Source organism: Callospermophilus lateralis, chromosome 16, assembly GCF_048772815.1.
Source record: "Callospermophilus lateralis isolate mCalLat2 chromosome 16, mCalLat2.hap1, whole genome shotgun sequence".
Taxonomy (NCBI): domain Eukaryota; kingdom Metazoa; phylum Chordata; class Mammalia; order Rodentia; family Sciuridae; genus Callospermophilus; species Callospermophilus lateralis.
This window is the reverse complement of record NC_135320.1, coordinates 16,034,831-16,061,064: the sequence shown is the minus strand read 5'-3', so window position 1 is coordinate 16,061,064 and position 26,234 is coordinate 16,034,831. Positions and strand designations below refer to the sequence as shown.

At 37.2% G+C, this 26,234-nt stretch overlaps 1 protein-coding gene across 4 annotated transcripts in view; it reads left to right on the top strand.

Annotated features, from left to right (window-relative positions):
• Positions 1–5,348: 5,348 nt before the first annotated feature.
• Positions 5,349–26,234, top strand: part of St18 (ST18 C2H2C-type zinc finger transcription factor) — a 61,038-nt gene continuing 40,152 nt past the window's right edge. For 2 of the 4 annotated variants that reach the window (XM_076835670.1, XM_076835668.1), the window contains exons 1-7: positions 5,349–5,535; positions 13,052–13,843; positions 18,525–18,659; positions 20,446–20,536; positions 21,562–21,666; positions 23,347–23,540; positions 25,959–26,170. In XM_076835670.1, coding sequence (XP_076691785.1) covers positions 5,364–5,535; positions 13,052–13,843; positions 18,525–18,659; positions 20,446–20,536; positions 21,562–21,666; positions 23,347–23,540; positions 25,959–26,170 — 1,701 coding nt within the window. In that variant the 5' untranslated portion in view covers positions 5,349–5,363. The remainder of the gene's footprint in view (positions 5,536–13,051; positions 13,844–18,524; positions 18,660–20,445; positions 20,537–21,561; positions 21,667–23,346; positions 23,541–25,958; positions 26,171–26,234) is intronic. The other 2 variants (XM_076835669.1, XM_076835671.1) reach the window with 2 other exon arrangements.

Genomic DNA, 26,234 nt, shown 5'->3' with positions numbered 1-26,234 from the left:
TCTGGAATCTTTTGTTTAATATTTTTGGATCCTAGTTGACTATGGGTAATGAACTAGGGGAAGAAAAGAACTGATGAAGGAAGACAGCTGTATATACTGTGAGTTACAAGTCAAAACATTATTTTTAGATGGACCTAGCACCATTCACCAAAGAAACAACCCTTTCCTCAGTGACACCTTTGTCATAAATAAATTAACCATACATGTGTAGGTCTATTTCTAGACCCAATAGATGGGACATTTATTCTGTCCCATCAGCTTATTTGTTTATGCTTGCCTTAATAACACCCTATCTTGAATATTATAATTTTATTTTAAGCTTTTACATCCAAGACTGGCAGTTTTCCAACTTTGTTTTGTTCTTCTTCAAGATTGTCTTTACTGTTCTTGCTTTTAGTAATTTCCACAGAAATTATAGAATTGTTAATTTCTTTTTAAAAAATGCTCTTAGGGTTTTGATAGGTATTACACTGAATCTAACAAATTTGGGGAGAACGGAAATCCTGCTCTACTGAGTAATTTATTCTATGTACATCTTCATTTATTTAGATCTTCTTTAATTTTCTCTGCTTTGTATGGGTTTTATACTTCTTTTGTAAGACTTACCCCAAGGATTTTATATTTCTATGCTATTTTAATGGTTTTTATTTTTCATTTTTATTTTCTAATTGTTTGTTACAGGTTTAGGGAAGTACAATTAATTTTTTAATAGTAACCTTATTAGATTTATTTCCTTACTATAAGATTTTATCTGTAGATTCTTTTGGATTTCCCTCAAACACAGTCATGTCTCTGCAATATAATAACTTTTTCCCTTTTCAGTCATCATACCTTTTTCTCTTCCTGTGAGCCTTTTTATTCTTGACTCAAATTCATACTTTTTAGCCCTTTTTGACGAGTCTATGATATTCTGCTTTATTCAAAGAAATCAGTAGAAATTTCTGCAATGAGTTTTCCATGAAAATGTTGGAACATAAATGATTTCCTTAGACTCAGGGTTTTATAATCTCCATTTCTATTTCTGTATAATTCTTTTATTGAGGGGCTCAGGCTATATCCATTGGTGGACCTACTCTTTTAAAATTGGTTTCTTATCTTGTGATAACTTGTATTGAGAATATATTACCACAAAAGCTGGAAGACTGCTTATTGGATAGAATTTAGGAATCTGCAGTTTTCTTATTTTTGTTGTTGTTGTTTTTTTCTGAAATCTGAAAGTTTAATGAATTTGTCCTAAACATGATTCCAGAACTGAATCTGGGTCTATAAATACAGATCCTTTAAATATATTTTAATAATATTAAAACATGAAATATGGTGTTGAAAGTATTTGGTGCACTGATAAAGTTCCCTGTTAGGGGGCGGGCGGTATCTGGATGTTTAAAGCAACAGTTTGATTGAATAGAACAATAAATGCAGAGCTGAATGTATTTTTTTCTCTCTTTCTTTCTCATCTACTAGAAAAATATAGATAATAGAGCTCATTTATTTCCTTAACATTTCAGAGCTCCGCAGATGGGAAAACAACCCAGTGGAAATGATTTCTGGCAACCTTGAGAAGATATGTTAGCATTTTGTGGCATTTCTCTCAGTGACATGTAAAGCATGGCTTTCCCTCATTGCAGTGTCACAGTGAAGTGTCACAATAAAGCCAAAATAGTGTGCCCTCAGGGAAAACTCAGAAAAGGGACCATTTTCCATGCACACACAAAGGGTAATATTTATTATGAAGCCTTTCATTTTAGCTCCAAATGCTGCCTGGGCTGTGAGTACTTTGCAAAGGAGAAATGTACAGAATGTGAGATTTAATGCAGATGCTATGTGTAAATCTGATGTAATTTATGTAAATATAAATAATATGTAAAAAGGTATAATGCACTTAGAGACATACATGCAATCATACTCTGCCGTGTGCCAGGTGAAGCTGCAGAGCAACAGCATGAGGCGGTGTTGATGGAGTCCAGGGAGCACTGGGCAAGGAGTCAGACGGCTCCATCTTTACCTCTTTTTTTGTCACTGTCAACACAGATATTATCTCCTTTATCCTCAAACACGTGATATAGAAATTATCATCTCCATTCACTAGAGGAGAAATTTGATGTTCGAACAGATTCAACTGATGTTGCAGATTACATGGGTTAGGATTACTGAAGATATTTCAGATGCCCTTAGTATCAAATACCATGATTTATTTTAAGCCAAACTTGTACTTTTAATAAAACCTTACCTATTCCTTCATCTTACATTTGCACAATTATTATTCTGACATAAATATTGAGCCCAGTTTTTATTACCGTTAAAAATCATCTTGCTAGGTGTGAAGTGCACATGATTGACTAAGGCAGGAGGATTGCAAATTTGAGGCCTGTCTCAACAACTTATTGAAACCCTATCTCAAAATGAAAAGCAAAAATGACCAGAGATCTAGCTCAGTAGTAAAGTACCCCTGAGTTCAATTTCCAGTACCCTTGTCCCCAAAAAAGTCATCTCATCAAGGTCAGCTACTTTTTCCATCCATTTAAGGAATTGTTGTTTTTTTGTTTTTTCCTTTTATTGATGCACTATAATTATACATAAGAGTGGGATTTGTTGTTATATATTTGTTTTCACACACATTACTACTGTAAGGGGATTCTTTCTTTTTATTTATTTATTTATTTATTTTTTACTGGGGACTGAGCCCAGGACAATTTACCACTAAACTGCATCCACAGTCCTTATTTATGTTGAGACAGGAACTAGCTAAGCTGCTGAGGGTCTTGCTAACATGCTGAGACTGGCTTTGAACTTGACCATATTCCTCCCTCTGCCTCTCAAGTTGCAGAGATTACAGGTGTGCCTTACTGCACCCAGCTAAGGGGATTCTTAATTAGTTTTGCAATATGTTTTTTCATTGCTACAACTCAATAAAATCTTCAGATTGTGTAATTGTCCTGTGTTTCTACAACCAATTCAGTGGGCAAGGCCTTGGAGTGAGCACCTTCCTTCTCATTAGAGAGATCACTGTTTTATCCAGGTTCTAATTCAATGAATTCTCAAATGCATGCAGAATTTTCCCCAAATCTGTTTTTCCCAATTCAGCAGAATTAAAGAGGCAACATCAGTTTTGGGGACCAGTAGACTTGGGTTCAAATATCAGCTTCATCAATTACTAAGTTATTTGATGATGGGAATAATATGTATCCTTATAAGTAATATTCACAACATGTGAATATTATCACCTGTTATTATCTTGCAAGGATCAAAGTCCAATTATGAAAGAAAGAAAGGATATTTTCTCCTGACTGACCAGTCCTTCTTAACTATCCCCACTATACCTCTCTCATGAATGAATGCTTCCTGATGCCAACAAATCTCCTCCTCCCCTCCTCACCCTTCTCCTCCTCCTTCTTCATTGTCTTAAATTTTATTGTGGTAAGAACATTTAACATCGTATCTACCTTCTTAACATGTTTTTAAGTGTGTAATACACATTGTTGTTACCATCCATATGATGTTACATAGCAGATCTATAGAGTTTATTCATCTTGTTTGACTAAAATTTTATGCCTATTGATTCTCCTCATTTCCCCCTTCGCTCAGCCTCTAGCAACCACTATTTCATTCTTTGATTCTATGAATTTGACTATTTTGTATTCCTTATATAAGTGGAAATATGGATTTTTTCCTCTGTGTCTAGCTTATTTCACTGAATTTATTATTAAATTTTCACGTACCTAAAAAAACTTTTCTTGTAGATGAGTAACCTTACCTTATCTCTGCCCCCTTCTCCTTAAAAAGCGAGTCTCTGTTGACCAGAAAGGCAGGTGTGGGGTAGTTCTCTTTGTCTGTTCCCACTCTCCACTGTACCTGTGTGGTGGAGACCCCAATGTTTTCCTTCACAGGTCAGCAGACTCAGTCATGCCCATCTCTATTCTCTGCCAAGTAGTCTTACATAGTATTTTTGGCTCTCATAGTTATCTGGTTATATCCTCTTTTGCTCCATCTTCAAGAGCACTTAAATTTGGACACTTCTGGTCACTTTAAATTTGGGTTTGAGATATTTTGTGAAAGCACATTAGTTTATTTAGGGAGCTCACTCATTTCTTCCTGTCAGAATAATTTTTAATTTTCCAATTTTTCATCTTTTTTTGAAAGATTTCTGACTCTTGAATTATCTCTGCTTCCGGCATCATTTTCTTTTCCTTTTTCTGAGAAACAATGACATTTTCTTTTCCCTTAGATGTTTTTGCATCTGTTCTTCTATATTCAGGAATTCATATACAACCATAACCAAACTGTTTTCATGAATAGGTCATCATCTTTGCACTGACGTTTATGCAAGAACAATTTAAGTTCTTTAACTGGTTAGTAATATTGCTGAGAATTCTATTATCTTTTAGAGATGGAGTTAGTAATATTACCCTGAGTCCAAGATTCTTTCCTCTGGATCTTTTCATCTAAAGCTTCTGCATTTTTCTTTGGAAAGCATTTAATAAATATCTCTCATAGACTTACTGTTGGCTAAACTCTCTAGTCTTCAAGGATCTTGCGAAGAAAATGTTTTGTCTTAACTTCATACGTAGAGTGGTCTGCATTTCCTAGCTATATGTAGGAAATCTGTGTTGAAAGGGCCACCCCTTCAGGAGCATTTCCAAATAAAACCATGTGAGAACAGAAATAAGGATAAACTGTTGTCCATTTTTGTGAAATCCTATCTTATTTCTCTTCTTTTTATTTGTTTGTTCTGTGTGCCAAATGGATGAGAATCAAAAGGCAGAATGTTATTTAGCATCTTTTCACTTTATGTGTGTATATGGAGGTGGGGGGAAGATTGGGAATGGATTGATTAAATGTTCATAGCTTGTCCCCTCATTCAATGGCCCCTTCATTCAAGTCCTTGCCCAAGATCTGTGGCACCTCCAGTCCAGGCCACAACTGTGGAAGAGATAAGCAGTTTCAGTGGCAAATAACTATTTGAAAAACCTTGTGATTTATCCATACTGGATGCATATTTTGTATCTGGTAGTATATTTTTCACATTAGCTGTTTCTTAGGATTAGCAAACCAGTGCAAATCTTGTTTCATCCCTCTCTGGGTATTTAGTGTCGCGCCAAGCAAAGCACAGATTAACATATGCTTACTTAGGATTAAGGATGATTTTTTTCAAAAAAATATCTTCTGATAGACAGTAAAATAGAATACACACAGTTCAAGGGATTCCACGGATGGGCTGTTTATGTTAGTGCCAATAGCTAACCCTAAACCTCCAGTCCCAACTTTCCAAAGGCTTTGGGTAAAGCCAAATTCCAAATACCAGCAAATGCTCTTTTACCATGTTCTTAATTTGCCCCACTCACTACAGTGTTGCATATGATTGCTCCATGGCGAAGAAGAGAAGGGCTGAAGAGCAGGCTTTGGGTGTCCCAGTCAACAAAAGGAAATCCCTGCTAATGAAGCCCCGACACTACAGCCCAAACATGGACTGCAAAGGGGACCGAGACGACAGGACCGAGGATGATGGCCTCTCTGAAACAAACGATCGCGCTGCTGCAGGTAGCGAGGGACAGTGGTCCTGATTTTATCTACTCCTTGGCGTCAAAGATTCAGTCTTAATTTATGTAGAAATTATGTTTGGTATGGTGTAAAAGTATACTTGGCATTTGGAAGAAAAACCAAACATTGATTTCATTCACTACTCACCTCTTGATGATCCATTTTTTAATTAGTATCTATAGGGAGGGTCTGTAGATAAACAGCATAGTCCTTGCCCTGAGTTCCTTCAAAAGCACTGGACTGGGCTATGAAACTTTTTGAAGAAAATAAAAGCCTTAAAGGTGAAGAGTATTTTATGTATGTAATATTGTAAGTATCTAATTGCTGAAAGACTCCTTCAAATTACAGGGCTTATTTAAGCCTTAAAATACCTTTCAATGCTCAAATTCTCTATAATGTTCATTGTTGATTATCATTAATGATTATTGTGTGTGTATGTATACACACACACACACACACACACACACACACACATATATATATATATAGCTGAACATTTATTTTTACTTATTTATCAACATATATAGTCACATATAGTATTATTTAGAGCCCAAAATATAATTGGTAGTTGGCAACAACAACATAGACCAAGGCAGGTGGTTTGTGACCTTAATATTTTTCATATTTTTGAATAAATATTTATAGCAATAGACCGTAGAAATAACCTGAAGTTATCTCCTAGAAGCTCCTTCAGTAGGAAAATTATATAGAAAATGTATCACCGTGCCCATTATTTCCAAAATAAATCATTTAAATTTACCTTTAGGTACACATTATAATTCATGCATTTGATTCTTAACTCTCCTTAAACACCCTTTGCATGCTAAGTGAAATGTGGTTATTTTGAAGCTTTAGAATTTCTTTCTCCCCAGTTCATAGCTATTCTCACTGGTCTTGTGAGCTCACATGCCTATAGGAGTTGGAAAATCACTGATGGCTTTGTGCATGAGACTGAAACTGAGGACATGCAGAAGTCTCAAAAAATAATGAAAAAGCAAATTCAGAGCTAAGGCTTAACTTAGTAAGAGATGAAATGAGGTATATGCATGTTCTAATAATTCTGAACATGACTTTTATGGAATCAAAATATACTAATATTGAGAGCCACAGCCGAAGGGGCCCCAGCCAGACTGTGGCATACTAAATAATTCTTTATGTGAAAAGAAATTATTATACAAACAAAAGGGCTTAATTTCTTAGATCATAATTATTTATTATAGTTATAGGTATTAATTTAAAAGATATAAAAGTATATTGACTGAACACAAATCTCAGGTCAGATTTATCCTATCTTGACTATCTTAGCTTAGAAGCAGTTGAAGATGCTGTGTTTAAAACAAAGTTGATTCTGGTGCAGTAAATCGTCTAGCTTTTCTGTATTTGGTAGATGGTATATATGTATGTATGTATATATGTATTTACTGGATACTGAGGACTGAACACAGGATCACTATAACACTGAGCTACATCCCCAGCCCTTTTTACATTTTAAGACAGGACTTCACTAAATTTCTGAGGTTGGCCTAAAAAAGGTTGATCCTCCTGCCTCAACCTTCCAAGTTTCTGGGATTGCAAATGTCCAATATAGTTTAAAGACTCAGGGCTCATCTATAAATTATAATCATTCTCCACATTTTTTTAATTTCCTTGAGATGGTCAGTTTTACTTGTTGATTCATGAAAATTACAGGTTGGGTCTAGTTTTAGGGAAAGTCATTGAATCACTGCAAATAGAGTTGAGGTTCAACTCACCTAGCTGGCATTACTTAGGCAAATATTTAAGAAAATGACTCTGATTTTGCATCAAATACCCTTATAAGTCAACGAGGCCAAAGACTGTGTCTAGCTTGCTGTCTTCTCACCTTCTACTATAGCTATTGATCATCATAGATGCTTAACATTAGCCAAGTGAATATATTGCTCAAATGTATTTAGTTAAGCATTCAGTTATATGCACTGCAGAATGTCTATCTGCAGGTTTACAAATGCTAAGTATTTTTATATTTAGTATTAAAACTACTTCTGATGATAATGAATATACTGAAATTGCAGCATTAGTGACCATTATTTTTTAGTTTTTCATATATTCCAGGCATACAAATTATATCACTTAATCCATACTACAGTGCCACAAAGATATATAATTATGGTCACAGTTTTACAGACGAGATCATTGGAAATCAAAGAGATTCAATGCTGAAGGTAACACAGCTTATAGATATTAGAAATAAAATAATTAGGAAACAATTGGAAGGACAAGCAAAATAATTATTTTCCAGTTAACCATGCTCTGTAATCCAATTCTCCCTTTCCTCTGATACCTTCAGAATGCTGACCAGGCAAAGTTTGACAATGTCAAATCATTAAGTCTCAATTTCTAGAAATGGCAGGTCATAGTTGTTGCTATTCCTGGTAAACAGAGCAAAGATTCTAAGTTGCTTCAACCCTCTTCAACCCTCTGCACAAGTTACCCCTACCCGCCAGAAGGAACCAGAGCTAAGCTAGTGCCCAACCTAGCAGAAGTGCTTTCCCTCTAGCTTCTCATTTACTCTGGATACTCTAGTATCTTTACCTGGCCAGATGTGTGCCAAATTTTATCTTCAGCTGGGACATTCATAATGACGGTATACAGTGCTCATGACAGCTAAGGTCATTTATAAACATCTTCTTCCATCTTACGGCACAAACTACATTCCATATTCTCAACTAGCTGTCTCAGAGAGATGCAGGTGGGTATTTAAAGGGACAGAAAAGAGTACGGACAAAACCATACAAATATCCCTTCTTCACTGGGAATTTGAGTTTGCAAGCACTATCCAGAAGCAGGACAGGAACACTTTCCCAATGCAGACCGGGAGAATGAGAATCAGCTCAAAGCGGAATTAACCAAGAAAGTGCATAGAGTTCCCAGCAATGTGACCGAATGCTCATGATTCGAGGAAATCTAGCCTAATCATAGAAGTTTTAGGGGTTGGAATGATACTTTTAACAGATCACCTCTCAAAGAATGGTAAATAAGGAATAAATCACTGCAGTTTCAGAATTTTGAATGATGAATTAATTTTTCTGGAGCTTTTTATTCCTGGTAAAATTTGGAACTTCAAAAGGTCTTGAAAACTTAAGTTGCCTATAAAAGTAAACTTGATAGTTATAAACAGAACTGAAATACAGTGATAATAATATCCCATTACACAGAAGAAGTCTATTCAAAACATGTTGTGATTTACAGAGGATTTTTTAAGTTGTTTTCAAAGCAGAATAGCCAATGTGTATGTAAGAATTCATCAGTGTATTGCTATAGGATTACCAAAGTATAGACCTTGGTTTAATGTAAACAAACAGGTGTGAACTTCTATATATGAGAAAAAAGCATTTTTAAAATCTGTATACAGGAAAGCCTCCCAGTCCCACTTCCTTCCTCCCCCATACTTTGAGATGCACACAGAACAGAGAAAAGCCTGTACTGTTCACAGTGACCCAACTACTTGGCTGTGTCCCCAAGAACACAGGAATTTTCCCACCTATCATGTTTATAGTACTAGCAAAGTCAAGGTTGGTTTGCTTGTTAGTTTTTGTGTTGTTGTGTTATTTGTTTTGTGTGTTTTTTATCTGTAGGATACGATTATCTTTTTCCATATTGCATATTAACAATGGTATTTCTGGTTCCTTTGTGTAAATTCACTCTTTTTTAAAAATTTTTTTCCACATTTTTATTGGTACATTATAGTTGTATATAATGATGGGATGTTGCTACATGTTTATACATGCACACAATATAATAATATAATTTGGCTAAACTCACTCTTGAAAATATTCAAACTTAGGAAAAGAATTGGCTGTGAGTAATGTTAGCAGTTTTTTCTGGGAGTGGCTGTGTTTGGTAAACATTAGTTATGGCACTAGTATTCTTAGGCTTTAGGTTGTAGAGTAGCATGTCATAGAGGTGAGGACATAGAGTTGAAGCCAGGTGGCCAGGAGTCTAGGGCCCAACCCTCTGCTAAGTAGCTATGTGGTTTTGAGCAAGCCCTTAGCTCCCTAGAACTGTGGTTTCCTGTCTATAAAATCGACTAGAAAGGACCTTTCTCATAGTTATTGTGAAGATTAATTGAAATAACAAATGGAATACCTTGCCAGGGACGTATCAATTTATTGTCCTAAAAAGGGTCGTTGAGTCATCCAGTCATTAGGTCATTGAACCATCCTTATTTTGAAGATGAGGAGTCTGTACTGGGGAGACCAGGGACCTGGTCAGTGTCATATAGGCGAGCAGCACTGGGATAGCAACTCGAACCCAGGCTCTGGATTGACATAGATTGAGTAAACTCACACCCCATGCATTTGTGCATGATGCACTGGCTGCCAGTTTTCAAAGGCAACTGCTGAACGGTTCCAGAGTCTGTGTAGGTGGTGAATCCACTAAACCTTCTCATTCTGTGGACCTTACTTTCCTTAGGCATTAGTTTTCCTGGTCATTCTAAATGAAGAACAGTCCCACCTCATTCCACATGCCCTCTGCCGTTACTACTGTTTTTGAAAATAATATCCAGGAATGGGAAGAAGAGCCATCATTTACAGAATGCCTTGTTAGGTGTTCCCATGTAACCTCACAGAGTGCACACAGGGTGATACTGCTGTCCTCCGGATTTGAATAGAGACACCAGGTTTAGATGAGCTGAGCTACCTGTCCAGTGGTCACAAAGAGGAACACCAGCATCAGAGCTTGACCCTCGGCCTGTGGGCTCTATAGAGCTTTAGTTATTTCAGTGGCAAAAGCTCAAAATACATCACTGTCCCACCCAGAAAAATAAAAACTAGCCTTTAAAAAAAAGGCAAGTGGCCCATCACAAAATGGGAATAACCTGCATGTGCTCACTGATCTGTCAAATTCAAAAGCAAACTCAGATTTTTCCTTATGACCACAGTGAAAGCCAGGTAGGTGTTTGGGAACGTGGAAAGTTGGACTGCAGCTTGAAGAACATCCCCAGAAGCCAGCGCATGAAATGCACGTAGGCACCTCTGTCGGCAGGCTCCTCTTTTTCTGAAGAATAATTAATAAATATTTTCTTTTAGCATATAACAAACAGTTGAACCAAACAATTATGTAAACTGGAAATGACCCAAAATGCTAGCAGTTGGCAGCCGCACAGTGAAGTGCATTGTCGTGCACATGTGCATGTTTGTCACACCCGCCTCTCTGGTGATCTGCACTTAATAGGAATATTTTAAACTATGTAGCTAAGCAACAGAGGTAATTGTTGCTTTCTAGAGCTTTTGTTAGCACTCTAACACAGCCCAAATATGCATAATTAGGTATAATGTCTATAAATCATTATTGTACACATGTGGGTAGTTAAGTGGAGTGAGAGAATAGTTCAATGAATTGAGCATATTCACTGAAAATGCTTTTTATTTGTTTTCTGTAGTTCATAATACTTTAAAATTATCATAACCCTTTACACTTTCTCTTAATAGCCAACCGTGATATTGAGAAAAACTTCATTTGCATTTTAGACTATGTTTAATATATTATTTAAACCTGGAGTTCCTCTGATATGAATTCAGGAGAGGATAGGCCCATCCTATCAAATATTGTGTGCCTGTTTATCCAGCCTCTTTTCTAGGAACTAAAATGTTAAATTTTTCAGTTTACGTTGAATAGATCCCAACAAAAGACTGCACCCTATAATCAGCATTATTTACAGGGGCCAGTGTTGTGACTGAATTCTTCCCTTCATCCAAAAATGCTTTTAGTTACTATGGCAATATTTACTTGATCCTGGCAGTCCAGTGTTGATTTAGGAAGATAATTACCAGAAAGGAAGATGATGGAGATGTATTTTTGAGTGTCCTTGTCAGAGACAATGTTTATAAAAAATTAAATGAGACAAAAAAGGCACATTGTCTTCCACACAGACACCCTCTTCCACAGCCCTCGCACCAATAGCTGTTCTTTTCTTCCTCCAAAGATGTTTATTAATACAGAATACACTTCACTTGGTGTCTTTAACAGTCTTAAAAGGGGCTTATTATTTTGTATTTCCCATCCCCCCATCTTGCCTTTCAGATACAGAAACAGTTCATCTTTTTCCTCTTTGTGTGTATGTGTGTGTGTGTGTGTGTGTGTGTGTGTGTGTGTGTTGTTTTATTTGTCCTAGTGGGTGTCAGAGAACCATTCTTGAGGTATTTGGTGCATTTCATAACCTGTTGTTTGCTGGGCACCACTCCACATGCTTTGGGTTGGGATTGGTGTCCCTAGACAGTCCAGACCCTCAGTTGGTGCATATGCATTGGGGTAGGATTGAGTAAGCTCACCACTCTATATCTAAACTGTCGCCCTCAATCAGTGAAGGGATGACTCTGACAGCTATCTTAGGATGGCAGCCATTTCTCTGATTGTGTTGGGTAGACTGGCTTTTGGGGCCTGCTCCAGGTCACAGGATACCTTGACTTTCAGAACCCAAGATGGTTCAATATGTACAGAGGACAACTAGCTTGTCTCTAGCCTCTCCAATCAACCCCTCCCCTCGTCTCATTTTCTTTTACACACGTGCTCGCAAGTATCAAACCAGGAAATGTGTTACTATTTAAGCTACTATCTGATAATCCTTATTATTCCTATTTGTGTTTTCCTCAATATGGAATTTTAGTGTGACAGTTGCAAAGTAAACAAGAAACCTGAAAGCTTCAGAGTTCCTTCAATTATCATCTCTATGTAGATGTATTTTGTATCTTAATTAATATTCCATAAAATCTGAGAGTACATCTGAGAAAAATGGAGAACATCAACCAAATAAGCTTTGAAAATATAATCCCAAATAAGAAGAGAAATGAATTACAGTAGATAGGGTAGAGAGAGAAGATGGGAGGGGAGGGGAGGGGGGATAGTAGAGGATAGGAAAGGTAGCAGAATACAACAGTTACTATTATGGTATTATGTAAAAATGTGGATGTGTAACCGATGTGATTCTGAAATCTTTGTAATGCTTTGAATAAAAAAATAAATAAATAAATAAATGAAGAATTTAAAACTCAAAAAAAAAAAAGAAAATATAATCCCATGCTAACACAGTAATCTGATGAATATTTTATTTACAATATATAGTATTATGCATATTCAATTTTTCTCATTGGCTAAGATGTGGGAATTCATATAATAGGTACAGTGGCAATCATTTTACCTCTACAACTCTACTGTTGTTAAATATCATCTTTTTGTCTTGGTCAGTACCTCCGAAGCACTTAGCTCTTAATGTACGAAAATTATAATAGTTAATTGATTTAAAGACAATTTCAGAATATTAAGCTTTTAAGTTTTATTTTAAGAGCATATATATTTTTCTAATGTTTATAAAATTAATAGCAACCACATGTTACACATATTAAGTATGTATTTGTGTATATATATATATATGCATGTGCATGCACATACATATGCATGGGGCTATATATTTGTGTATATGTGTGTGTGTAATATTTTTTATTCTTGATTTCCAAATATTGATGTTCTTTTTCTATAGAAGAAATCATGATAAAACCTGCGGATGAGAATCTTCATTCAACTGCACAAGAAAACTCCCCTCGGAAAGAAGACCAATATACTTGTTATCAAGAGCTGGTAGTCAAATCTCTAATGCACTTGGGGAAATTTGAAAAAAATATGTCTGTCCAGACTATAAGTGAAAACCTCAATGACAGTGGCATCCAATCTTTAAAAGCAGAGAGTGATGAAACAGACGAGTGCTTTATGATTCATTCTGATGATGGAAGAGACAAAGTGGATGATTCCCAACCTCCATTCTGCTCTTCTGATGACAGCGAAAGTAACTCTGAAAGTGCAGAGAATGGGTGGGACAGTGGCTCCAACCTTTCAGAAGACACCAAACCTCAGAGAGGCCCAAAGTACATGTTAGCAGATAAGAAAAAAGATCTACTGGAAATTCCTGAAATAAAAACAGAAGGTGACAAATTTATCCCTTGTGAGAACAGGTGTGATCCTGATGCAGACCGGAGAGAACCGCAGAATGCTCATGTGGAGCCCGTGGATGGCAAAGCCCAGCCTGCCTTCCCTGAGACTGAGGAAGAAGACAGGGAGAGCCTGGCCACAATGACAGAAGAATCCAGTGATCTGGAGAAAGCCAGGGGGAACCTGAGTTTGCTGGAGCAGGCCATTGCTCTGCAGGCTGAGCGAGGCTGCGTTTTCCACAGTACTTACAAAGAGCTGGACAGATTTCTGCTAGAACACCTGACGGGGGAAAGGCGGCAAACCAAAGTTATTGACATGGGTGGAAGACAAATCTTTAACAACAAACGTAAGAAAACGTTTTTTTTTTTTTTTTTTTCATTCATTTTAGGAAAAAATTACCTTAGGGTTAAGAGATTAAATTTTGTTATTTCTTCCAGAAAGCTTTTTGACCGCTGAATGTTCTTTTAAAGTCCCAGTTCATAACTGGGAAATAAATAATTTCTTATTTTTACCCCCTACTCTCTAGATTATTATTGAATCAAACTTGATTCGTTTTGCAGGAACTTCACACCGAAAAAATATTATTGCATGTATTTTTTTTAAATGTAATTGCCTTTTTTTAAGTTTTATTTTTTATTCTAGCAAACTAGACACAACAGCATTTACCATGTAAATTGCTTTTTAAAAACAGATCATACCTTTAAAAACTACTTTATTGGATATTGTGAGAAGTACAGTATCACTTGTTGCATTTCAAATCATTTTAATTATCAAATCAATTCCAGAAATTTAATTTTTTTTTTCCTACTCTCCTTCAAAATCATCTGGCCGCTTTTGAGCTTCAAAATGATATCAAGTTACTTGTAAGCCAGGCAGGGTACTCTGATCCTTCTTGGGATAAAACTGGGTGTAAAATGTGTTTGTAGTCTTCCCTGCTCTCTAATGCAGGGCCACAAATATCTGGGTCAAATTCAAATACTTTGAGGATACTTTAAAATCGCTCCTCAATCTTTAACAAAATTTTGTCCCCTTCTCTCCATGGAGTATTCTGCCCATTTCTCGCACCAGATAGGCCCAGTGGATTCCAACAGTTATGTGGAATTTCCCAGTAGTCTTGCAGGGCCTGGAAGTCCCATTTAAGATGATTATTTTCAGGAGCCAGATTCAGAACTCCATAATTTGCATTTTTTTTCAATAGTTCTTAGGTGATTCTCAGAATTAGGGGAAGAATATCTTAGAGAAAATCAAGATCATAGATCTAAAGGGCTTATAGGAATGCTATTTTGATATGGTTTAGAAGTTCTGATTATCTAGAAATGAATTGTAAATTTTGTCATTTAATTCCATTTGCGTACTCACCTGCAATCTTAACAAATAACGTCTTTCATCTCAGAGCTGAGAAAACAGAAAAGACTAAAATAATGTCATGTAGTAAGGAGCATGATCATAATGCGATGCAAATATCCTACAAGGGTTGGAATAGGGACAGAATACTAACAACTAACATGTGGTTCAGGACAGGGCATTGTATTTAGCTCTGTGCACTCCCACTAATATAGTTTTTTTTTTATTTGTCTGTTTTCTTTTAATGAACTACAAATCTGATAAAAAGATGAAATTTATTCTAAATTTTGCAAATCTGTAACTTCCTCTGTGTGTGTGTGTGTGTGTGTGTGTGTGTATGTATGTGATGTGCTAGGGATTGAACCCAGGACTTTGTAAATGTGAGGCAAGCATGCTACCAATTATATCCCCAGTCCAAGTCTGTAATTTCTAATATACCATGTTTCATTAATTCTAACATATATAGTTTCCCTGTTCTAATGACTCTGAAATCAGAAAGGTACACACTAGTTTCTTAACTGCATACAAAGTGATCTTCCGTCTTACAATTGATATCTTACAACCAATGAAATCCAATGTTTGTAGAAACTTTTTGAGCCATAGCTTAAAATACTTGATGATCTTCTGGCTTTTTTTTAATAATGCTTTTTAAACTTTTTTTGTTTTCAAAAACTAACACAGCAGTAGAATCTGTATTTATAAATGGTGGGTCACTTGGAGACATGACTCTAGGAGTCAATAAGATGTCCTGTGGCATAGGGTCTGCTCCTGCTTTAGGGTGTATAAGCCTCTGCAAGATCAGGACCAGGCTCCTATGAAACAGGCAAAAAAAAAGTGAAACCTGTATTACAGGGGAACTATAGGCTTAGATAAGGATGCTTGTGAGTCTAAAGTAAGTATTCACATTTCTGTTCCTTATTCCTGATGGGGAAGCACAAGAGGAATTTTTCTTCTCTAACATGCACTCTATATTAAGTGAGCATCCATCCCAACTGATAGCCCTCTTCTTCAAACAATTCTGACTTTGTGTACACCTTGGACATACAACTCCACTGTTAAGAACACTAGAATTTTAAAATATCATTTTACCCAAGCCTTCAGATGAGTCATTGATTCTACAATAAATTTCAGTATACTATGGCTACTAAGCATTTAGAGACCATAGGTCTCAGTGTAAGTAGAGTCATCATGTAATTTATTGCCCAACTGTGACACTTTTTAAGTAAAGGGGGGCAGTAGGAACAATTATGCAAGTCTACCAGTTACGAAGACAGTCCCAAGAAAACTAGGATCTAACATATACTAGAGTATAAGGTCACCCTCATTGTGCAACACTGTGCAAAGAAAATAAAAGAAGAACCAGCTTGAGAGTTGCCCTGAGCTCATGCTCTGGCTTCTTATCATGCGAACAGGTTCTGCCCTCCAGAGCATTTCAAATCTGCATCTTTGTATTGCCCAGCCAAGGAGAGACTTGAAGACAAAGGTGCATGGTGGACTGTCAGTGGCCCCACCTGGGCAGGTGCCAGCCTGCGTTATCTCCAACACCCTCTCTGGCTTCATGCAGACAAACAGCGTGGCAAGGACTGGGAATGCTCAGCGCCAAACCTTTCAATGCGGTTTAGAAATGTGGCCTCGCCTGGAGGAGATCCAAGAGAGGAAGGGCATCAAAATACACATTGTTGCTCTTCTGCGTCCTGTGAGCATCTCTCTGTTATGGTCTCAGCCCCTCTCGGCTCACTTTAATCAAACTTCAAGGTTTTTGACTAGTGGTCTACAGATTTTACATACCTAAATCAACTTGAAATTTGGCACCAAATTTAGAGTAAATGGAAACAGACATGCACAAAGTCACAGAACATCACAAACTCTTAATATGCTTTTTTTTGTCCTTTATAAAATAAAAAGACAGTAGTCTCAACATCAGTCATTGCTTTTGAATCCTATCTGTGGTTAATATAAATACCTGCTACTGAATGCGTCCCTATCTTTGGCTGCTCACTGCTCATTTACAACTCACACTTTCTGTGTCCTGACCCTTCCTCTATGGGTAGTACAGGCGGCAACTTGAAGGATCCTTGCTCCTCCCTCTTTCACTGAAACCATGCCCCCATATAATTGCATTACATACAACCTGCTGTGTCCCATCTGCCCAGGACTGTTTGTAATCCAACAACTGGGGTGACATGGTATCACAGAAGCTTGCCTACTTGCCATATACTGCCCCAGCGATGTTGTTCATATCCTGTAAGAGTAGCCTGTTCTGGGTGCCCCACTTGGAGCCAGGAGCATGCGAGGGATCCACATCCTCGAGCAGCAGGGCCCTTTCTCATACTCTATCACCAGCAGCTTCTTGGGCAGAATCATTTGGATTTTTTATTTTTGCTGTCAGCATCAAGCATTATGCCTGTTGCTTGGCTTTCTGAGAATCCTGAAGCCTTCCTGCAGTCCCCTTTTCTCTCTCTCCCATGGCTCACAGTCTTCTCATCCTTCTTCTAAACACCCTGAATGCTGATGAGGAACAGAATTCTCCATGATTGCTATCATTCCAAGCATGAATTAGGGGCAATTTGGGCTATAAGACAGTATTTCTGTTAAAGTTTATCAACCATCTCAATCACAAATATATACATTTGTAACTAAGGCCTCCTCTGCATTAGCTCTGACCTCATCAGTATTCCTGTTCCATACTCATTTATGTTAAGTATTTATATAACCTTTTATCTAGCCCTCCACACTGTGATGCCAGAAAAATTATAAAACTCCTGAGCGTGTCTTTGGCCCTCTTCTCTCCAGGCTCTTGTCCCATAGCAGGCTGACAAAATGTGTTACAAGGTAGCCCTTTCCATGCCTAGCTGCACCTGAGAACCATGCCACACCCAGCTGCACAGTAGCACTCTCCACACCACCAGGAAGGCAGCCCCTACCCTCTCTGTTTTCTGAAAGTCCCCAGCAAGATCATTGCTTTTCCAAGTCTCAGTTCTTGCAGTCAGTAAAATCAACAGCTTTTCACCACAGTCACTGTGCATGGAAACTAAGTGGCAGCCCATTGGGGTTTGGGAATCTCAGGACTTTGCAGTACTGGTTAGGCAGAACACAAGTCTTATCCAGACTCTCATCAGTTGCTCTGAAGGAAGCTACCTCTGCTTGTTCCTGAGCTTCTGGTTGGCCCTCAACCCCAGGGCCACCTGCTGCTAGTGACTCATGGGGACAAAGCCAGAGAAGCCTTTCTCAGATATGGTAGTTTGTTTTGTAATTTTGAATCTGGCTTTTTCCAGACTCTTTCAATAGGAGATGGTTTGGGATTAAATAAATATTTTTCTTCTTTCTCACTTTTTTTTTCTTTCTTTCTTTTTCCTTTTCAGGATCTTGTTCACCCTCTGCCATAGGGGTGATTTTTTATAATGAGGCTTTAACTATAATACGTGACATGACAACTTGAGACCATCTTTGTATTTTAACAGCCCCTTGCCCTGTGTCAGTCTTTGCTTAGGAAACCAAGAAAATTGAAAACATGTTTTATGTTTCCACAGGTCTTAGTTGAGGGTCTTATTCAAGGCAATGTGAGAAGAATGTTTATGATGGTAAAACTGAATGAAGTGAGAATGTCACCCTGCAAGGCCACTATTGAATAGGAAAAGAAAGAAGAATAGCCAAATGAATTTCTCAATTTAATTTCTCTGTAGATTCACCAAGGCCTGAAAAGAGGGAGACCAAGTGCCCTATCCCTGGGTGTGATGGCACAGGACATGTGACAGGGCTCTATCCCCACCACCGCAGCCTTTCAGGATGTCCCCACAAAGTGCGGGTTCCCCTGGAAAGTGAGTACTGCCTATTCCTAAAGATTTCATTGCTTTCTTAAAAGTACCAGAACATCACAATATTTGTTGCTTTCTTTTCCAATTTGGAATTCACAATGGAAACAAAGTTGTCTCTGTGTCAAGCAGTTTCCATCTAGCTGTATGTTTTAAAATGGAGTGTATTGGTAGAAAATTTGAGGGACAATAAGTCCAGCAGATAAAGAGAAAATTGCATTGAGAAGATATCTTGCTACCCATATTTCCTAAGAGAGGGGGTCTCATCATGCCACTGGGGTCATATGCAGAATCCCCAGGTTGTGTCAGGAGGCAAGGGCAGGAGGAACTTTAGGCCAGAAGTCTTTAGTTTCTATGTAAAGGAGTATACAGGGCAGGGTAAGTGAGCTAAGGGTTGTTGGTTCCTCTAGCTCTGGGGTATAAGGTTTGTCCCTAGTTCTTTGGTCCATGACCCTAGGATAATTAGGGAAAAGGACTTTGACCCAGAATATTAGAACCAAATGAGCTCCTTGGGTGTAGGCACCAGAGTTTAAGAGTGTTCTCAGCTAGTAAATTGGGTGCCTTCTTTAGGAGCTGGCTAACTCTGGGAGGGGCAGTTCCTCCTGGGTCAGCAAGTCCCAGGTGTCAAAGCATCACAACTACAAAAAATAAGCCATATTGCCCTGCGTGACTGCTCAGTTCTTTCTCAGCCTGAGGTCTGACCTCCAATATATCCAGGGTCAAGCTTAGCCTCAGGACATCACAGGGAGGTCTCCGCATCCTCCTGGCCTCCACGCATTGTGAGAACACGTACTCTGTAGTGTTGTCTTAGGACATCCTGTCACAGCTAAGAGCCCTGAGCAAAGGCAATCCTCAGTACATCACCCCATCCCTGTCCTACTGTGAACCAGGTCTCTATAGGTAAATAAAGGGCTGCCACCTTCCAAGCTACAAAGATGTAACATACTGTTTGAATCTCTTTATTGAGACACCTCTTAGGCCATACAAACTGAAAGAATAGGGACACCTTAGCATTCCCTTCCTTAATATTAAGAGTTAGCAAGTCACTAATCTAACCAAATTAGTTCTGTGCTGCTGAGTTAGCAATTCCTTAGACTGATTCTCTGATGATTCAGTCAGCCATACTCCTCTCCCTCCTCCCTCCCTGGTACTAGGCGTTGAACCCAGGGACACTCTACCACTGGGCTGCATCCCCAGCCCTTTTATTATTAATTTCTTTATGTTGAAACAGGATCTTACTAAGTTCTTAGGGCTGGTCTCAAACTTAGGTTCCTCCTGCCTTAGCTTCCCTAGTAACTGGGGTTACAGGCAGGTGCCACTCAGCAATACTTTCTCCAATACCACATGGCAGTGGATGGTGGTTGGAGAAAGAATCAATATAGCATCACTTAGGAACTAAAAAAGACCACAGGCAGAACTTCAAATTGGGGAAAAGGTGGAAAGAGCTATTTGGCAAATACTGTTCTCCAAACACTCCTCCAGGGGAAGCACTTGAATGTGGAAGGAAGGTGATGAACTTTTCAGTTTAAATTAAATATGAGCTGAATAGAGTCGTTTAAGTCTATGGTTAAATATTACTTGGAGTTCAGAGCAGTTAACATGATAAATCTTGCTAGATTTAATTTTTGAAGTTCTGGTGTTCTTATTTTTTTTCAACTAAATATATCTGGGGAGGGAGCATAGTGGATTATGTAACAAGTCATTTAATTGCAAAATTAAGAAATGAACATGTTGATTTTTTGTATGTTTATGGTAAATTATTCTTCTCTTTAATGTGCTATTTTGTGATTAGTTCTTGCCATGCATGAAAATGTGCTCAAGTGTCCCACCCCTGGATGCACAGGAAGGGGTCATGTGAACAGTAATCGCAACACTCACAGGAGGTAATTCTGATGATTTGCTAATGATTTTACATTTTAAAAAATTGAAGCTTTCCACCAATCAAATTATGGGCTGTGTGTTATGAAAATCACTGCATCACTATCAAATATGTTACCGCTTGAAATAGATAAGGAATAGTCTCAACTTTTGCAGAGTCAAAAAGAAAGAAAAATCACCTCATTATTTCCTTCCATAGAAGTTTTTTTATTAGCAGCCAATTTCAAAAATGAAAAACTGTTAAATTTGAAGATGCTGGTGTTACATGTTCATTTAGTCAGACAAATAAAATATATTCTCTTCTACGCTGGAAGCCCATCATTATAGTGTTGGTACTGAAAAGAGTTGCTTATGGGTTATCTTGGATCCCACCCCTTAGGCATTAAGAAAGAACCAAAAGGGCTTCCACATACAGTGGTTTGACTGTTAACCAGGCAATGAGGTAACATACTTCCATTGAGACTGCAACTAAAATAGAACATTTATGTGCATTTATATACAAATGCATTATGTGTGTGTATATATTTGCATATGAAAATGTTGATTGTTTTGTGTGTGCATTTTATGTGTGGACTGTGATTATGAGGTACTATTTGAATTATAAGCACATGGCCAAGAAAACTTCAATTTAAACTATAAGATTCAATCCCTCAAATTTGCTAAATATCCTAAGATAAATTATAGAGTTACCATGCTAATATCTATAGCTAGACCCATTGCATTTGGAATGAGCACAGACTGCTGAAAATATTAAAAGTTTCAGAATAATTTAATTATTGTTCCCTTATGTAATATTTTGATTTTTTAAAATGAGCTTGTTACCTTGCATCACTGAGATGGGGTTGGGGGACAAGTATTGACAATGTAGTTTGAAAACCGCTTTGGGATCTTTTCATATGAGAATAGTGCTAAGTGAACTATTAATATGACTTAACATTTAGTGTGTGCCAAGTATGCTGCGAGGCACATGCCAAAGCAAATCATATTATCATTTTAACTCACATCCTCCCGCTTTTCTTTTTTGAAACAGTCTTTCTGGTTGTCCAATTGCTGCAGCTGAAAAATTGGCAATGTCCCAGGATAAAAATCAGCTTGATTCTTCCCAAACTGGGCCATGTTCTGACCAGGCACACAGGTAGGAGCTCCCAGGAAGTTTCTGATGTTCTCTTCATGCCAGGATCCAGCTCAATAGGACCTCATGTCCCTTATGTGTCACTTCATTGTGGCCTGACCCTCATTTTCAGCCACCAGTGGACCTGTGTGGGCAGCTCATTGGAAAGGCTGGTCTAGAGAATGATACTTTCTCTCTTAAGTGAGCTAAGAGACCCTCCAGAAGTTTAACTTGAAATTGGTTTCTTTGCTAAGGCAACACAATATGGGTAGCGTCTAAAAAGAATAAAGCCTTCAATAATATACAGTGATCAAAATTCTGATTCATTAATGTAACACATCCCTCAAGTCAGGTAAGCTTCCCTTTGTGATTGACTTCACCTTCTCTGCCTGGAGAAAATACATCATAAACTTCTAATACCCCCTCAAAATATGTGATATTATATGTTTATCCTTAAGCCCCCCATATACATGTAGTTTTTAGAGCAAAATTTTATTCTATGATGGATAGCTATTAATAAAATAACTTCCATTTGTCCTTGTAGCTCCCATATTCTTTGTATCTATTAGTTTGGAAGATCTTATACCTAAATAATAAAATATGTACGTTGAAGTTTAATGTGACGGTGTATGTCTATTCTACAAAAATCAGACATGTAGGAAAAACGATTTCAGGATTGAGAGAAATGATCAGATAACTGTTGTTAATGAGGTGCTAAAATGTCAAAACAGCTCTTATGCATTTCAGTATTTTCAGGGCATAGCTTCCCTTAATATTTTGTTTCTATAGATTTAATTAAAAGAGTAAAAATTGGCATTCGAATCACATGAATAAAAACATATGTCAAGTGACAATCATGAATTACTGCTTAAGGAGCAATTAGAAATCTTAAAATGGGATTCTAGGTTAGTATTACTGTATGCTTTACTTTCTCCCTAAGTAGATTATTTATCAAATAGAGAAATAACAAAAAGTACACTTTGCTAATTTCATAAAGGATTGATGTTATTTTAGATTAGAACATTTATGCAACTTTAGGACTATAAACCAAATTACATATATAATAATAAAATTCACTAATCCTGCAAATATGTGTATGTAGAAGCTAAACTTTCCTTTATTTAATCCAAAACCCATCATTGAAACTAAAGCCTCACAATTTTTTTTGGAACTCAAAATTTGGGAATCAAGTCTTCTGGTGTCTACACTGTCCCATAGGCAGCAGGCATGATCATAACAATTAAATAATTAAAATTGTTAATTATTAGCAATGAATGATCATAACTATTCATTGCTAATAATTAACAATTTTAATAAGCAAAATGCATACACCAGTGCCTTAACACATACTTTAGTTGTGTAGTCACACATCACTTTTCTCTGCAGAACTTAAAGTGCCGACAACATGTTACTCATGACATCTTCATGAGGTAAATGGAGACTGCATATTCTTATCTTGCCAGTGGAAGACTGGAACACTAAATATGTAGTAGAAATCATAACCAGGCAGAGTCCAGAACATCCCTCCATCTCTTGCTCTGTGTCCAGAGTACTCTGCCTTCCTGTGTTGTGACCACTTTCCTGTTATTGTGCAGTGTCTCTGTGGGTACCTACGGGCAGTGACACTTCTATCTTGGAAATTTTGACACTCATACACTCATGATGATCTCATTTTATTTTGAACTACTTCCCCACTCTCTTCAGGACAAGCTTGGTGAAGCAAATTGAGTTCAATTTCCGATCACAAGCCATCACTTCTCCCAGAGCCACAGTATCGAAAGAACAAGAGAAGTTTGGAAAAGTACCATTTGATTATGCCAGTTTTGATGCCCAAGTCTTCGGTAAACGTCCCCTTGTACAAACAGGGCAAGGACGAAAAACTCCACCATTTCCTGAATGTAAGCTTCAAATTTAAATTCTTATTCCCCTCAAATGCATCTTGTGTAAATGTGTGATGTTGAGGGAGGCTGCTCAAGTATATACTATACTACTTAAAGCTGACAGGAAAAAAATAGATTGTGCAGCAAAATAAAATAATTGATCAGCGTTACTGCTTTTATCCTGAAGTTACACTGAATGTAGTGAATAGTTAATGAGTTAATTATTCTACAACTACTCAGCCATTGTTGCATCCAAATGTGGTAATTTTAAAGAAACATTTAATTCACATTTAGGATTAGGATTAATATATTTAAAAATGCAATGGCTATTGTGATACATTATTTTTATTCACGTTGAAATGATGGAAATTATCAGATAAAATATTGAAATGCTACTCAATATATTACTTAGGTCAGCAAAAGCATTCAGGCTGAAGATGGGGTTGGGAAAAGTGAAAGATCTAAGAAGAAATTCAATTCAGGAATCGAGATTTTTACCAGGAAAAAAATGTGCGTGGCTCTCATGGCATGTACTCACAAATTTAAGAATTAATATACAAATATTTAAAATAAACTAATACTCTACTTCTGCCAGGTTCATGTGGAAGATATAATGTATAAAACTTGGTGGTTTGGGGGTTTTTTGTTTGTGTTTTGGGTATCAGGGATTGAATTCAGGGGCACTCAACCACTGAGCCACATCCCAGCCCTATTTTGTATTTTATTTAGAGAAGGGTCTCACTGAGTTGCTTAGCGTCTCACCACTGCTGAGGCTGGCTTTGAACTCTCAATCCTCCTAGTTAAGCCTCCCAAGTCACTGAGATTACAGGTGTGCCACCATGCCCGGCAAAAACTTGATGTTTTTACTTACCTATTTCTTCAGGTTGTTTGGAGTACCTAAATATTCTGATAAAAAGGTGAGAAAATAAATATTGGGAACAAATACAGAAAATGATTTTTGCATTAGGTAGCTTAACTTCCATTAAGGAAGAAGCTTGATTTTTTTACAGCAATACAAACCCCTGAAATCCTTTAGATCTTGCACCTAGACTGAGTGTAAAACCAACAGTAAGGCTAGAGATGCAATTTGGAGGTAAAGCCCTTGCCTAGCATGTTCAAAGTTCTTTGTCTGACGCCAGCATCGTAAATGATAAAATCTAGCAATATATAAACAGATTTGAAAGGACTTTACCCATTGATAAAAAGTACACTTTATTCCAAAAGATATTTTGCCTATTCTTACCAAAAAATAGGTCCCAGCAAACTTAAATAACCAATGACAACTTGTTAGATTCAGGGGAAAAAAAAATGTTATACACACAAACAATGTTTTATATCTATCTGTACAGTTTTACAGATATATAATTTTATTTTTATGCACTTCATATATACACAAAAACATATGTTTAATGCACATACAGCCATTTAATAAGAACATTCTATATACTCACATAATATGGATATTGATTTTTAAAATGGCAAAGCATTCAAAGACATTTTTATATTCTTGTAATTATAGGAATAACATTTGGTAATATTTTATATTGGGTCTTATGAAAAACAATCAAATTTTTAAAATAATAAATACTCAATGAAAAATAAACAGGTGAACACTTTTGTATCAGCTCTTATTAAATCTTGGGTGTTTCTCCTATTACCTTGAGTAATATTTACAGACACCCCACAGTGAAGAGAAATATGTGTAATTCTATCTCTCAGTAATGCCTTGCTACTCCAAACAGAAAAATAAAATATAAACTCGGTCTTGATAACCAAATTGCCTTTCTGTTCACCTTGAGAACATTTCCTCCCTGTCCTTTGCTTATCTCGCTCTCCCTGAATATGCAAAATGCCAGCTCATTAAAGACTCCACCATCTATTTAGTTTCTTCTATTTGGATGAAGAACACTTTCTACTAGTTCAAGTATGGAACAAACCTTTGTGTCAACAAATAAAAATACAATTACGTATCTAAGTATAAATTATCATTGTGAAAACAAATATTGAAAGGATGTATTTTTTCTGTACTGGAATTATGGGCCCTATACATACATAATTTTTAGATATACATGCCTTAAACTCTCTGTAGTCCCTGATAGGTTTTGCTTGTAGGGTTTTGAGCTACATTTTTTGCCACAAATGTTGCCAGTGCACCTGCCCCATAACATTAGTCATAGAGTTTTTGTCATAAGAAATGTCAATACAAAAAATATTAAGAGAATAGGCATTCTCTCCCAGCAATCACATCATTTGATCTGTGAACCTCCATAAAAACCCATCTGAATAACCTTCATTTAACATACCAATGGATAATGGCTCATGCATTAATTTATTCTTCACATATTTTAATGCAAGAAGTTATATCTTTAAAAAACAAATCTATTTAATGACTAAAACCACGTACATGCAATTGCTAATCAAATCTCTCTTCAACAGCAAAGCATTTTTCAAATCCAGTCAAATTTCCTAATCGACTGCCTAGTGCAGGCGCCCACACACAGAGCGCGAGCCGTGCCAGCTCTTATAGCTACGGTCAATGTAGTGAAGACACCCACATAGCAGCAGCTGCTGCTATCCTGAACCTTTCCACCCGCTGCAGGGAAGCCGCAGACATCCTCTCCAACAAACCACAGAGTCTGCATGCCAAGGTAGGCCAGTCCAAGAGCCCGGAGGGTGGGCCAGCGACAGAACCGTGAGAATAAACTGCCTTTC